The 16,290-nt window shown below is 33.6% G+C and overlaps 1 protein-coding gene across 1 annotated transcript; it reads right to left on the bottom strand.

The window, feature by feature from the left end:
• Positions 1 to 271: 271 nt before the first annotated feature.
• LOC117910166 (methanol O-anthraniloyltransferase-like) lies at positions 272 to 7,301 on the bottom strand. Its single transcript, XM_034824222.1, has 2 exons — positions 6,685 to 7,301; positions 272 to 1,510 (listed from the first exon to the last, which is right to left on the bottom strand). Exons 1-2 carry the CDS (start codon positions 7,243 to 7,245, stop codon positions 617 to 619), a joined length of 1,455 nt encoding a protein of 484 aa, XP_034680113.1. The 5' UTR covers positions 7,246 to 7,301; the 3' UTR covers positions 272 to 616.
• Positions 7,302 to 16,290: the final 8,989 nt, after the last annotated feature.

Raw genomic sequence — 16,290 nt, 5'->3', positions numbered from 1 at the left:
CCTTTACTACAATCTCTACCTGTAAAAGAGCTCGGCTTCTTTTAAATTTTGCCATCATTGGAGCAAAAATGAAAGAGTTTACAAGTCTGCTGTTCTTCATCCCATTGACCATCTAATATTTTGATAGGTCCCAACACAGAATGATAAGTAAATTATTTCTCTTCGGGTGAGAAAGTTACGCAAGTTTTGGATAACAAATGATTTTCTTTATTTCCATTGATAACTACGACTACTTTAAATAAGCAAAGCCATGTACAAGAAACCCGAAATAAAAGAAAAGTTGGTAACTAACAATTGGAACTTAAACACACATAAAAACAAACATACCACATACATAAACACAAAGCATAACTAACAGAATAAAAGTAGCATAACGAACGGAAATACAAGTGACATAAAATGAGCAATTGCAAGCGACCAAGTCCATGCACATATGCACGACACTCCCATGCACTACGTCGCTACCTCCCATTTGCGTCTCCCGTCAACCTCCTCCCAAATATTTGGGATTTGGTTTGAAACCTCTAGCTGAACGTCGTGGCTTATCACATTTAAGCTAGCATGTACTGAATTTTACTAAAGATTTACGACAACATCTAAAATGGATTTAAAGCTTTTATGGAACTTCAACTGCTTCCTCTGCAACCATCCTCTTTACCTCCTGTTCAAACCTTTCCATAACTGGAAGAGGCAACCGTATTGGGACAACAATCCCTTCCTCTCCTTTACTGTTTCTAAACCGCAGAAAGAAGCTAATAAGAGAAGAAGCCTTAGCAAGCCCACCATATAAGGGCTTCCCCCAACCGAAATCGACATCTTGAAAGCCAACCCGGGTGTTATCAGAAATGATGAAGAACCCTGTGCGTGTATATAAGGGCCGCCCTTTAATTACCATAAGAGCTGCCAGTGATTTTATGTACTCTTCACTCATTTCAGCCTTGCCCTTCTTCACCAACTCTACTGCATATCCCAAAGGATTTTTACAGAGTTCTCCAACCTTGGCTACTGCAGCTGGGTAGGCAAATGCATTGCCATAGTAACCAGAAGGCAACTGCAAACCCCGTTTGCCCCGCATGCTCATTGCGCTTGAAAAACGGACAAACTCGTTAGGGTCTACACCAAATGCAACTGTGCGGCATCTCCATACACACGCGGCTAGTGCCTCATATGTGGTGTATGGACCAAGGGCTTGGGGAATTCGCATCTTGAGGGATCTTATCTCTTTAGGGCCAAAGAAGAAAGATCGGTGGACCGTATTGTCATCATCCATAACCCCTAGTGTGCCCTTGGTGTTGTGTACCTCCTCAAATTCATAATGCCTACATGTTATACATGGTGGATTCCGCGCATTCAAGAACTCCCTTTGCCACACGGGCAACACAGATGGCACTTCTGCGCCTTGGGCTATCTCGCTTACAGCATTCAGGAACTGCAGCAGCCCGAAGGAATCACTCATTGTGTGGTTTAGGCGCAGTGCAAGAACAAACCCTCCGCACCTCAGACGCGTCACCTACATATGTTAAACAAAGACAACCATTAATCATGATTAATCTGTGTTAGAATATGATATTTTTTTTTTTTTTAATTCATTGTACACCGTATGCGGGTTAAAGAAAATGAAATGGATAAATAGATAAGATTCCATAAAATTTAAATTTTATTTTTTTGAATTAAATTGGTAAAAACATAACGAAGACAATTTTTCATTAAGTTTGAAAGTCTTATCCTTCAATAATAAGTTTCCCTATAAATCGTACAATTATTGGTGAGTTCAATAATCATTTTTCAAATTGTTTGAGCTTCTCCATATCCACTATTTTATACCAATCATGTTCTTTCTAGTGTCCATCTACATCTAGAATCAAGTTCTTTAGTCATTTCTTTGAAGAAGGAAGCTACCAACAACTAGGGACTTTAATTCAGGGTACAGTGACCTTCTACAGGTATTTATTCAGACTATATTTTTATTTTTTATTGTACATTGATATGGAATCAAATTAAACTTGTTTTCATCTTTTATTAATATTTAAATTGTTTGAAATAAATAGATATTTGCTTCCATTAAATGAAAATCTTTTATTATTACTTTTAATATTAAAAAAAAATTGAAAGTCCAAAAAGTGCAAGCCCCAGCATGTAAACACAAAAATGGACTACCCAAAAGTGCAAGTCTAATCCAAAAGTACAGGCCTAGGTGTTCAAGCACAAAAATGAACTGCCTAAAAACATAGACCCAATCCAAAAGTTGAGGCCAGTGTAGGTCCAAACATGCAAACATAAAAATGAATTGTCCAAAAACATAGGCCCAATCCAAAAGTATAGGCCCAGGCTTGCAAATACAAAAATAATCCAGAAGTCTAGTCCCAAACATGCAGGCACAAAAGTGCAGCTCAACTCAAGGGATACCCTATTCATTAACAAAATTGGTAATAAAGGTTATTAAATTTATGGATTATTTTTCTACACTTTCTTTATGCATGTAGTTCTTATTTTCATATCAATTGTTTATGAAAGTTGTTTTGTCCATTATCATTCAAATTGGACTTTACTTATGGATGAATGTGTTTTTTCATTATTATTATTATCTCATTGCTATTATGGTATGTCTTTTTTAAGGGATATAAGTATCTTTAAAATAAATTAAAATCAAAATTTTAAATTATGAGCATTGTGAAATTTTCTCTCATTATGTTTACAAGAATATCATAGGTTAATTAATTTGAAATTGAGAAATGTATGTTAATGTCATAATCTATGCAACAAATGTAGTGAAATAGCTACCAAGAGCATTGATGTTGCTTTGACTAAAGGAGAAAAATTAGTCAACAATAACTATGATATGTGGCATAGAAAAATCCAATACTTGTTAAATGAACAAGAGGTCTTAGAAACCTTAACTAATACCAAGATCCAACCTAAAGAAAGGAATTCAACCCAACACCATCACGATATAGAAGCTTATTATTCTTGGGTTAAAAGACACTATTGTGCACATTTCAGTATATTGAGTAGCATGCATAGTGACTTAATAGGAGAGTTTGGGAATCGCCTCACTGTCCATGACATGTAGAATAAGCTCAAGATCGCCTATGGTTTGACAGCTGCACTAGGTTTTGAGTGCTCACTTTGAAGTTCGAACAATATGTCATGAATCCCAAACACATCATAGCTAAGCATTTGAGGATTATGTCAACTTTAATTTATGCCTTAAAAGGTAGTTGGTAATAACCTAACTAATGAGCAACAAATCATAGTTATTATCCATTCTTTGCTTGAGTCATCGGGGCAAATGAAATTTATGCTCATGCATAACAAGAACATCAAAACTTTTATTGATATTTCTTACCACATTGAGTTAGAAGTGAAGCGCTTAAGGTGTAACACATTGCATTTGTCACCCATGTGGGACAACGATAGGATAATGAGCCTAAGTGTAAGGGACAAGGAAAACATGGTGGTACAATTGGAAATTTGGGACCAAAGAAAGGAAATAAAAAAAAACGATGAAGAGGTAAGTGGGATAGAAACAAGGATCATGCCAAAATAAAATGCTACAATTATGGAAAGTTGGGTCACTTTGCTTATGAATCCATTGAGCCAAAGAAGGTACACCCAAATCTTAACTCTCTTTTTTTCACATGTTTTTAAACATGTATGAGTTACTCATTCTCTTCTTAGGTAGATTGCAGACTCATGAATAACAAAACATGTAACAAGGGATCGAGTAGGATTTGTAGATTAGAGAAGGATACCAGTTGGAACACATTACGTTACTCTAGGTAAGAAACAAGGGAGGATATTTTAAGAGTTGGAACATACCAACTCAAATTATGCTTAGGGAATACATTGCTCTTTCATAATGTGTTATATGCACAAAGTGCACATTATCATCTACTTTTAGTTGTGACACTACTTGGATTGAGTTTCAAATTTCATTTTTTTGGGTTAAAGGTTAAATTCTATTTAAATAAGGACATGTATGGACAAGTTTTTTTTTATTTAATGTTTTATTTATGTTGGATTTAGATTATTTATCTTCTTATGTGGCTTGTGATAATACTACTAATACTTTGAATTGGCATGCATGATTAAGACACATAAGTAAGAAAAAAATAGCTAGACTAGTTAGAAAAGGCCTTCTAAGGTGTCTCTTTCCAATGTTAACCTACTTATCTGTGGACCTATAAATATAAAGGCACACAATGACACCTCTTATTTTCTCACATTCATTAATGATTATTCGTGTTGCGGTTATGTGGATCTAATCTCATATCACTTTGAAGCATTAGATTGTTTAAAGTACTTTTTGACAAAGGTTGAGAATCAAGAAGAGAGAAATTTAAAGATTCTTTGAACTGGTAGAGATAGCAAATACTTGTCTCACTAGTTTCAAAAGCTGTGTGAGTAGAAAGGAATATGTAAGTAGTTAACAATTCCTATTACTCCACACAAAAAAAAAAAAATGATTTAGCAAAAAGAAGGAATCGCGTTTTACTAGACATGGTCAGGTCAATGATGACACAGGCTAACCTCCCAATATCTTTTTGGAGGATGCTATCTTAACTACTTCCTACATCCTTAACTGAGTGCCTTCTAAGTTTGTCCCTACAACTATATACGAGTTATGAAATGGAGCAAAACCAAATTTGGGGAATTTACGACCTTGGGGTTGTACAAGTTATGTTCATAACACTTCTCACAGATATGGAAAGTTAGGCCTTAGAGAAAATAAGAATGTTTTTATAAGATATTCTTACTACTCAAAGGGTTATATATTGTATGTTGAACATCCCCATGGAGAATCGACCAAAATAGAGTCATGCAATGTCAATTTTATGGAAAATGTTTTTCCTAGTATTGGTGAAGTAAAAAAAAAAAAAAAAAAAGTCTTGAAATTTATGAGTTGCAAAAGGAAGCAACAAAATCTTTAAAAGAGGGTAGGGAATTACAAGCCCATACTAAAATTGCCAAAGATAGTAGGAGTGACTTACCTCATAATGGAAGAGTACCACTAGATGACTTTTCACAAAGTCTCAAGTTATGTAAAGGTAAACATGGCCAAATTCTCCATCATCGCTTTGGGATTAAAAAGGAATCCTACATGTGTGCTTCATTAGACCTTGATGAACCTGCTTCTTATGAAGAAGCTATGACTTTACCTAAATCAGTGGAATGGATGGTTGCTACGAGGGAAAAGATGAGTTTTATGGCAAGGAATCGTGCTTGGGAATTGGTTGATCTTTTGCCTTGGTATAAGACCATTGGAAATAAACGGGTTTTGAAAATTAAATGCAAGTCAAATGGTTTAATAAAAAAAATACAAGGCTCATTTAGTGGCAAAAGGATAAACCCAAAGAAATGGTATAGATAATGAAGAGAAATTCTCTCCTCAATAGTGAGATTTGCCTCTATTCACCTTATTTTGGCTATAGTCACACATTTAGATTTAGAGTTCTTCCAAATAGATGTGAAGACTGCATTTCTCAATAAAGAATCAGATGAGGAAATCTATATGGATCAACCTATTCATTTAAGGCCTACATACAAGAACACAAAATATGTCATACAAGAACACAAAATATGTCATCTCAAGCGTTCCATTTCTCTCTTTTTCTTTTTCTTTTTTGTTTTTCTTTTCTTTTTTCTTTTTTATCCTTTTTTCTTTCATGGCTTTCACCCACTTTAATATTTTTATTTTTATTTTTTGGCAATGGCTTTCATGCAACTTTCAATTTTTTCCTTTTTCTTATTTTCTTTTTTCTTTTTTTTCCTTATACCCTATTATTATTATTATTATTATTATTATTATTATTATTATTATTATTATTATTATTATTATTACCATCTTCCTTTTCTCTTCTTTTTTTTTTCCTTTCTTCTTTCATGGCTTTCACCCACTTTAATCTTTTTCTTTTTCTTATTTTCTTTTTTCTTTTTTTTTCCTTATACCCCTTATTGTTATTATTATTATTATTATTATTATTACCATCTTCCTTTTCTCTTCTTTTTTTTTTTTTACCCTTTTTTCTTTCATGGCTTTCACCCACTTTAATTTTTTTTTATTTTTTTTTTATTTTTGGACAATGGCTTTCATGCTACTTTCAATTTTTTTTCTTTTTTCTTTTTTTTTTCCTTACACCCTATTATTATTATTACATCTTCCTTTTCTCTTCTTGTCTTTTTTTTTTTTTACCCTTTTTTCTTTCATGGCTTTCACCCACTTTAATTTTTTTCTTTTTCTTATTTTCTTTTTTCTTTCTTTTTTCCTTATACCCTATTATTATTATTATTATTATTATTATTACCATCTTCCTTTTCTCTTTTTTTTTACCCTTTTTTCTTTCATGGCTTTCACCCACTTTAATTTTATTTTATTTTATTTATTTGGACAATGGCTTTATTATTATTATTATTATTATTATTATCTTCCTTTTCTCTTTTCATTTTTTTCTACCCTTTTTTCTTTCATGGCTTTCACCCACTTTAATTTTATTTTATTTATTTTTATTTGGACAATGGCTTTATTATTATTATTATTATTATTAATTTCCATAAAAGATTTCTGACCTGAAATAACAACAAAGGACAACCATACACAACTAACAACAAAGGACAACCATACACAACCTAAAATATCCGGATATTATCTTATCTAGATATCAATTTCCGTAAAAGATTTCTGACCTGAAATAACAACAAAGGACAACCAAGGATCCCTCCCGAGCCAGGAACATCATATAGAAGCTCCTCAAAACATGGACAAGGCGGCTGAATGGCATCGCCCAGATACTCCAGTGTGGTGTCTGCATCAGCCTCAACGAACAAGACGCCTTCCCCGGTGCAGTCCACCAGGAGCTTCCTATTAGACCCTTCTACAAGCCTACCCGCAAACGGGTAGTAATAAACGAGTGCTTTAGCTAGCGCCTCCCGAATCACCTTTGCAGGGTCTTTTCCATCCATTAAAGAACTGTTTCCATAGAAAAATACTATGGGAACCTGAAACCTAAGCCCTTCTTGGTCATCTATGTCTGAGAGTTCCTTCAGCTCGCGCGGCGTAGGTTTTGCAGGCGCAACAAGCCGTGGCTCGCCTCGGGTCACCGAGAATGATATCGGTAATTCCATTGCCATCTGCAGGTGATCGATCAACTGTTTGATAATGAAATCAGAAACAAAGAAAGGAAGATGAAGGGAGGGAATATATCTGGCGCTTAAAAAGATAACTACAAGAAATAATTTGTTCCACATGCACTCTAAAACTAACGACCCATAAGTCAATATTATTTTCCAACTATCGTTCAACTCGTTTGGAAGGCCATTGAATGGCATGCTCAGACAAATATTTTTAATTTCTTTGGATCTTTACAAAAAATATATGTGTAAATATTTTTACAATATTTATATTAATTAAGGATCATGCATGTAGACCCCCATTTTGGACCAGCTGGTGGAGGTTTTAGCATTTGTTATATTTTCTTTTGAGAGGCTGTTAGAAGAGGGGCAGCAAGTTTGTTCGTAGAGTGAGCGGTGAGGGAGGTGGAGGACAGGTGGGGCAAAGGATATAATGGTGGTTTGTTGAGAACAGCAGAGATTCTCTGCAGGTGAGGACACGTATCAGGAGGTGATTGCTTCTTCTTTTGGGGTATACAGAAGAGAGAGACGAGGAAAAAAGAAAAGGCCAGAGAGGCGGGAGAAGGGGTATGCTCATTTTGGGGAGAAACTGGGAGAGAGTGAGGGAGCTACGCAGGGGACGTTGGTTTGAGATTGAGAGAGATGGAGAGCTGAACTGTGAGAGAGAGCAAGAAAAGCTGTGAGAGTGAGCTGTGAGAGAGTGAGTTGTGTGAGAGTGAGCTGTGAGAGAGTGAGTTGTGTGAGAGTGAGCTGTGAGAGAGTGAGCTCGGGCAGCAAGAAAAAAAGTTGGAGGTGAGCAGGGGGATTCAGAAAGGTTTAGCTGGGCAGAGGCTTAAGAGGGAAGAAACAAGAAATGTTTACAGACAAACAGAGCAGAAGCAAAGAAGAAAAGGGGGACCAGAGAAAGAGCATAATAGAGAAGGGCAACAACTCCAGAGTTCACCATAAGGAGGAAGTGAGAATAAGCTGATTATTAGGATATTCGATAAATGTACCGATTTTTTTAAAATACCCTATATTGAAAAATAATTTTGATTCTATGGCACTTTCTGACATGTAGGATGTAGGGGATTTTTTATATATAAATGTATGAATTTTTAAAAATACCGTCTATGACACTTTTGTACATGCAGGATGAAGAGGTCGAAAAAATATATTTTATATTTTAACTTTTCTTTAAGCAAACCCGATTCCCATGTGTCTTGAATTTAATTTTATATAGAAGGTGTCTCTTTCATCAAAATTAGATTTATATTAAAAGTATCTTTTTAAAAAATATTTTCTATAATTTTACAAATTTTAATTTATACTATAAATGTCTCTTGAATTTGATTTTATATTAAAAATGTCTCTTCAAGAAACTACATCTATAATTCAAAAAAAAAATGAATTTATATTAAAAGTGTCTCTTGAATAGACATTTTTCATAATTTATAAAATCAAATATATATTAAAGATATCTCTTAAAAATGCACTTTCCATAATTTCAAAAATTTTAATTTATATTAAAAGTGTTTCTTGAATTTGATTTTATACAGAATGTATCAAATAAAAATTTAAAACATACATCTTTAATATATATGGAAATTTATGAAAGTATGAACAAAACTTTAATATAAATCTATTTTTTTTTTAAATCATAAAAGATCTCTCTTCAAGTAACACTTTTGATATAGAAACGTTGGAATTGAGCTAAGTTAAGCACACCCATAATCATTAGCACAATGTCTTGGGTTCAAATATTATTATTTAAAAATAAAAAATAAATAAAAAGGTACAACAACCAACTCCAAGCTAACACATCAAGAATCATGACTGTACTAACATCATCAGGCTTCACCATGGGCATGAAATAGTTCCAAATTGGGTGGCTTTAAAGCAATCAGAGAGGGGATTTTTGGCCTAAGAGGACTATGAATAAACAAGTAGAAGGAGAAGATAAAAAGAGAATAAGTTAGATAGTCATTCTTAAAAGGAGTAGAAATATGAGTAATTTAGTTTTAGTTATAATCCTTCATTTTCTTTTCTTTCACTTTTGTAACCATCCCTAGTTTAAATTTTAGCTTTAGTTGTAATCTGGCTTTTTTTTTTTTTTTTTTTCTCTTTTGTAACCATTCCTAGTTTAACTTCACTTTAGCTTTCTAGTTTATGCTTGCAGACTTATATTTCCAATTCTTTTTAATTTCAGCATGCATAAGTAGTCTTCAACACTCTTAAGGGGTGAAAGGAGTTGAGGCTTCCCATTTCTTAGTTCTAGTCACTAATATTTTACTTATGCATAACTTAAAATAATCTAACCACAGCATTGGTTGCAATGAACATAAAAAGTGACCATGGGGAGAAAAGTGTATGATGCAGTGGTTATGAGGGTCATAAGTCAAGCAACCCTAGGAGCATACTCAACTCTAATATGATTGATTTTATAAATTAATCACATGCTTGCCAACATAAAAAAGAACCCATGTAAACCACTTGGTTGTGAGGATCCAAAATAGGGCAATCAGATTAAGAAAAATCTTTGTTAAAGCACCTTCAATTCATGTAAATTCGGAACCTTCCTAGGTGTAAACCCTTAGCTTGAACCTAAAGCTGCAAGCATAGGTTTAAAGCCATATTGATGAGTTAAACTAGAAAATAGGAACCTTAGTGAATCTTCACTCTTGAAAATTTCTTTCTTTTAATTTTACGACTTTTGAATTCCCTCTCTCTTAATTTTTTTTGTCTTTAAACTCCCTTTCTCTCCTATTCACAAAATCATTTCTTAAGCTTCCAATTAGCGCTCATAGCCTAAAAACTCATACCTCTAGAACTATCAATCTAAAGTTCCCTATGAAGATGATCTAACCATTATACAGTTGTTGGAATCTTTTAATTTTTAGTTCAAGAACTAAAAGTCTCAATGATAGATATATATGGTTTAATTATTTTTTTCATAAAATGTCATTACATGTTTAAAACCTATAAACTAAAAATGCATGAATTAGAGCCCAATAAGGTTAATTAATTAATTATGACCCAATTGCTAGATTAATTAACCCAAGCCTAAGATAAGCTCAAGTCACTTAAACCCACACATATAAGACAATATAAACCCCCTTAAGGGTTTAAGGCTAATATCTTAATCATTCAGTTTTCCAAAGAAAGGAACCCTAGCCTCCATCTTTACAAAGAGGATTCCACCATCCTCATATGTCAGGATCTAAGAAAAAAGCCATTTGGTGAAAGATCACAAAATATTCGAGATTCACGCCAACTTCTTCACTAATTAGAATCAATCTTTGAACATCTAGATCATAGGTATTGCTTATTCTTAATCACCTAATTCTATTTTTGTTTTATTTGCTTTCATTGAAATAGATCTAGTATCCCTACGATAGTTTTTGCATGCACCCTATCGATTTAAGGTTTGGAATGATTTTCTTAGTCATTCCTACACATAAAGCATATGCCTCAAATTTGGATGTTACCAAATCCTTTTTCCAATTAATAAAAAATGATCTAAAAAACATAGAGATATTTTGTCTAATAACTCTTGCTTGGAACTTGGCAATGAAGAAGATTGGACTTTTCTCTTGAAGGATAAAGGTTAGGGAATTTTATTTCTTTGGAAGACAATAGTGAATTAGAGTATCTAACTCTAAACCTTAAAAGGCCTATATAAACTTCCTTATGGGTTTAAGTGACTTGAGTTCATCTTAGGCTTAGGTAATTTAAGTTAACCCATTGGGTCCTAATTAATGAATTATCCCTATTGGACTACAATTAATTAATTAGTTCAATCCAAAAAGACAATTCATAAGCTCTTGTGCAACCCTACTTTTTTACCAAAACACCTTTATGCACACATATGAATAAATCAAATATTTATCAAAATAACATACCACCAAAGAGTGAAAGCTCAAGTGGAGACTACTAGGACCCATAGGAAAATATTAGATCCCTTAGAATTCAATAATGAAGTGAATTAAATATCTCATTATAGAGAGTTAACTACACTCTAATATTGTACAATCAACTCCAATTTTTTACATTTCCCTAAAACTTCACCTAATATTCATTTCATAGCTATTCCTTATGCTCTAATTACCTCAAATGTATACATACCTTCAATACAAATCAACTCTAAAACTATTTGAAGTTAACTATAATTTATAAGACCTTGGAAGGTAAAATACATCGGACTTAGTGTGACATTAATGGAATAAAATTGCCAACCTAGTCTATCAACACTCAAAATTGTGTTTTTCATCTTTAAAATAAGGAGTTTATCATACTTTTGAGTATCAATGATATCTTTTTAACTTGAAAATACGCTAAATCCCATTTTAGAGCTAGTGTGTGTGTAATTTGGGGGAAAATGTAAGGAAAAAAAAGAAAAGAAGAAGAAAAAGACAAATTTTAGGTTATTTTCAAGGAAGAAATTTTGAAAAAGGTTGATGAAGGCATGGACAGGATTTAAATAAGTATTGGGAAAGGTGCATCAATAGAGTTAAATGAAGAAATTTGCTAAGGCTAAAAAATAGTTCTCTCAAGCAAAACAAAGTAGCATGCTCAAACAAAGAGACCCAAAACACTAGAACATGTGAGCGAAAGTGAGAATATTGTAAGTGAACATGAGTAGTCATGAAAGAGAAGTGAGTAAAGATGTATTATGTATGTATATGAGACTTGGGGCCTAATGATTACGAAACATGCTTTAAACACATAACTACACTTTATATGTCCCTACAGCATTACACACGAGTATGCATGAGCATCCTCACAATCCTCAAGCACTCTTCCCAAAAGAAGAATTTGTGTGCATGAAGACTGATCATATGTGTCCTCTAGCAACTATATGTAAAGAAATTCACTTTTCTAAATTGATTCTCACTAACTCTACATTATGGTTACTTTCAAAGTTGAAATTTGAGTTTCCTCAAAGTTATTCTAAGGAATGCTTGTGGTCCGGCTTTGGAGTGCTCCAAGGAATATCCGCAAAGTGGAGAATGTAAAGCTTGAAGGAAAGTGGTTTGAAAGGTGTTAGGCAAGTGCCCTAAGGGAGGATTGTATTCCTATACTATTAGATTTATTATTAAATTCATTACCCAACCTTATGCTCTTTTTTTTTATCTTTGGAGACTTTCCCACAACATATTAGATGTCATAACTTATTGTCTCTTATTTCTTTCAATCTTTGTCATTATTTGATAAGGTAACTAATAACTATTTTATACGATGATTTTTTATATGTAAATTTAAATTGGCGTAAATAAAAAAAGACTGATTTGCCCACAATTTAAAAGCCCCACATCTTTTAAAAAGAAACTTTCATGTAGGGTTTCTTATCATCTCCAACAATATTTAATAGTTTCAAATTGCGGCACCCAATATTCCTCTTTCATACCCTCCTACCACTATTTAACTCTTGCATTTAGGGTTTCTTAAGCCCCACATCTTGTAAAAAAACTTTCATTTAGGGTTTCTTATTATTTCCAACAATCTTTAATAATCTCAAACTATGGCGCCCAATATTCCTCTTCCCTCCCCTCCTATCACCATTTAACTCTTTTATTTAGGGTTTCTTATCATTTTCATCCATTTTTAGAACCATGGTTCTAGGTTGCAACTCCAAATCTCAAAAAGCAATAATGTCTAACCTCTTTTTCAAGGTTCAATTGTGTTGAAGCAAGATCCACATCAGAAACATAAAAGAAACTAGTGAGAAAGGTAACATCAAAGGCAAGAAAATGGCACCTTCACCTGGAGGTATGTGTCTTTTATGTTTCCAAATCCTTCTTTTCCATATTAATTGCAAGATTAGTAATACTTTCAATGAATTGGTTAATATAGTATACGATATGCATGTGGTATTTTTTTATTGGATCAATGTTGGATCACTAAGCTTGAAGTCATGTTGGCTTAGTCCTTTTAGTAGTACTCGAGCGATTTTGGGTGAATGAGATGTTTATTCTCATAGAATTTTTGAAACCTTCTCATAATTTATGGATTGCAATACTTGAAATTTATAGCTTGAGACTTGTTTTGAGTTTTTAACATTTTAGAGGAAGATTGGTCAATAATGCACTACAAGTATAAAATGATTTACCAAAAGTTCATCTGACTTCTCCTAGGCTTAATAGAATTAATTCCTTAGCCCACTTAGAAGGACTATTCTAACAAATTTACGTATTTGTTAGACAACTAACAAGAATGCTCCTTCCTGATAATATATAGTTGGCAGTGCAAGGAAGCTAATGGGACTATCAAACTTACTAATTGATTATTTATACTCTTTTTTATCTTTGAGCCACCTGCATATGATGAAAACCTAAATTAAAGGCGCAAAATCCTTTTATCAAATAACATCCTTTTATAATAATAAACAATAATAATAATATAATAGAAATTAAAGTTTTCACAATTCATTTAGTTCAGATGAATCCACTAAGCCTAGGTTTTTCTTGTATTCATATAAAGTTAACTAAGAGCATATTTTCTACATGGAATCCTTAATTACTTGAATCAATGAAACCATGAACTTAATACCTTAAACACCTAAGATACTTTGATTATAGATCTTAGGATTGTACACATGGGTAAATCAATGTGCATCAATGTTAATGATGCATGACTGCTAAACCCATTAATCCTTTCAAGATTTAGAGCATTTGCTATCTAATAGACTAATCAAGCTTCACACTTTTTGATTCTCAATTAGTGAAGCTATCTCGTCAACAACCCCTGTTTAACACACCAAGTTTCAATGCAGAAGTTATTAGTTAAACCAACTCTATGAATGTGTCAGGCCACACAACAAATGTAGGCTATGTAGCAACTATGAATTGCAATTGATCACTAAATAGATTGTTCATTTCCATTTACAATTGTGAACTAAGTTCTAGTTTGGAAGGAACTAACAACCATCCACTCCTATGCATTTCTAGTGCTATGCAATATGGTGTCTGAAATACAAACCTTAGACACATTAATATACTATTTATATATTAAAACAAATACAACTTATCCAAGATATGCAATAAAGGGAACATGATCCAAATAAACTCCCATTTTCACTTAGAACCAATTCCTACAACATTGTATTTTTAGCACCTCCTTGTGAGACTCACACTTTCCTTGTAAGGATCTTCATAAAGGGATCAACTAGGTTAATTTTGAGTCGATGCGGTCTCTAATGAGGTGATACTTTCTCTCCATGAAGCGTGCATGCAAGGTGCTCTTGGACTTCCATTATGAATCACTCTAATTACATCATGTAGATGTTCTTCTTAAGACGGCCATCCAAAAAATGTGTCTTAATGTCTATTTTCCAAATTTCATAGCCAAAATGTGCAACAATGGAAGAGGTCAAGATTCAAAAGTTATTATAGAGACCTACATATAGAACCGGAAAAAGAGGAAGAAATACAAATCATGAATGATTTTTTGAAAACAGTGATTAAAAATAACTAGAAGGTCCAAAAAGACATTAACAACCAATACGATGAATTGAAACTTATCATACTCATCGAAACTAGTATGCTCAAACTTCAAACCATCGCATTCTACCAGCTTGACCTGTTTTATAGGAAAGTTGAAATATTGACCTAAAATGTTGAGCCTTTTAAATACATCCAAGGTTAGATCATGGTCAAACAATTAATAGGATGTTCACTCAAGAATGTCAACCAGTTGGATTTATCCTACTCTTAAGGGGCAAGCCTAATGGTGTTTGTCATTTGCCATGAAAGTGGTCAAAAAGGATGTTATACCGAAAGTAGAAAAAAAAATTAGAGATGGCCAAGCAATGGAAATATGCAACATTGATGAGTATTGGAAGTTAAGTCGATTGAGGTTTGCATGATTTAAATAGAACTATGATACTATCCATGCCTGCCTAGCAATGTGTCCACAAGTATAGGGAGATCGATTTGTCTAGAGGTCCTAACCTCATTTAGCACATGGATGCTACTCTGCGCCTATGCATGAAAACTCCTCTTAACACATGGATCACTTACCCTCATCCAAATGATTAGGAAAACAATTTTGCAAAATCTTGAAAACTATGTGGAGATTTGCTAGAGATAGAAGCTAAATATTGAGATGATGGTTTCAATTTGAGGGTTACGGGATAGGAAATTATCTCTTCAATATTGCAAAATCTGTAAGTACATGTTTTGTGAATTTGCGCTGCTAGCCCCCTCCAAATAACGAATTTTTGTCTTGTTCAATTTATCTCATCTTTTATAAATTCATTTCCTTTGTGCAGTAGGCATAGCATTAGTTCACCATCTCCTTGTGGGAATTTGAAGTCCTTGTCAACCAAGGCAGGCCAAGGATAAAAGAGGGTCCTCGACCTGCCTGCATCCTACCCTAAACCCTGTAAGATTGGCAGCACATAACCTTAGTCTCAGCCTCTGGCTGATTCCAATCCATCAAGGCCATACTCAGCTTACAGACTCAATCAAACTCTAGCTAAATGATTCAATTCCAATTAGATAATCAATACCCCTCTAGCTGTTCCCTTTTTCTTAGATTCTCCTTTCTTTAATATATTTGGACATGAACTGAATTCTATATATGGCTTTTTAGTTTTGTTATTGATTTGTTTACATTTATGTCGCTTATCATTAGGTTGCAAGGACTGTGCTGATGCAGTGCAATTGAGAGCAACATGTCACCTGGCTATCAATATTCTTGTGATATTGACTATTTCAATGTCTCTTACATCACTCTCACTGGTTTACCAATTGAAGGGAGCGCTGGATTTCATGATATGGTAACAGGAATAACACCTTCCCTGATCCAGAGTCTAGGAGATGCTGCCTCTTGAAGATGCTGTGGGAACAACATCCATTCTGCAGAATTGTATGAAAAGCCATGGATGAATTCAGATGAAATATGTTTCCAGCTTCTTCAAGATGGAAGGCGCACCATATACATGCGACAAAGGCCTTTCCTCCCAATATTTTTGCGTAGAGTAGAAGAGATGTTTGAAATCATTGTTTTCACAGCCAATCAAAGCATTTATGCTGAACAATTACTTGATAAGATGGAAGGTGTTGGATACACCAATATTGCAGTCTATAGAAGCGTTGAAGAAGACATCACTTGAAAAGTGTTGGATTAGAGGACTTTGGAAGTGTTCTTCACAAAGTCTTATGAAGTTTTTCAGTGATTTAT

This window comes from Vitis riparia, unplaced genomic scaffold (assembly GCF_004353265.1).
Source record: "Vitis riparia cultivar Riparia Gloire de Montpellier isolate 1030 unplaced genomic scaffold, EGFV_Vit.rip_1.0 scaffold639_pilon_pilon, whole genome shotgun sequence".
Taxonomy (NCBI): Eukaryota; Viridiplantae; Streptophyta; class Magnoliopsida; order Vitales; family Vitaceae; genus Vitis; species Vitis riparia.
The sequence above is the reverse complement of the archived record's forward strand: the minus strand, read 5'-3'. Positions and strand labels throughout refer to the sequence as shown.

What these genes read in the sequence shown, in the direction of transcription:
- LOC117910166 (XM_034824222.1), bottom strand. Translation starts at nt 7,245, where the DNA reads ATGTGGAACAAATTATTTCTTGTAGTTATCTTTTTAAGCGCCAGATAT. An exon ending in GTCCTTTGTTGTTATTTCAG is followed by an intron (nt 1,511 to 6,684) that starts GTCAGAAATCTT and finishes TAACATATGTAG; the next exon opens with GTGACGCGTCTGAGGTGCGG.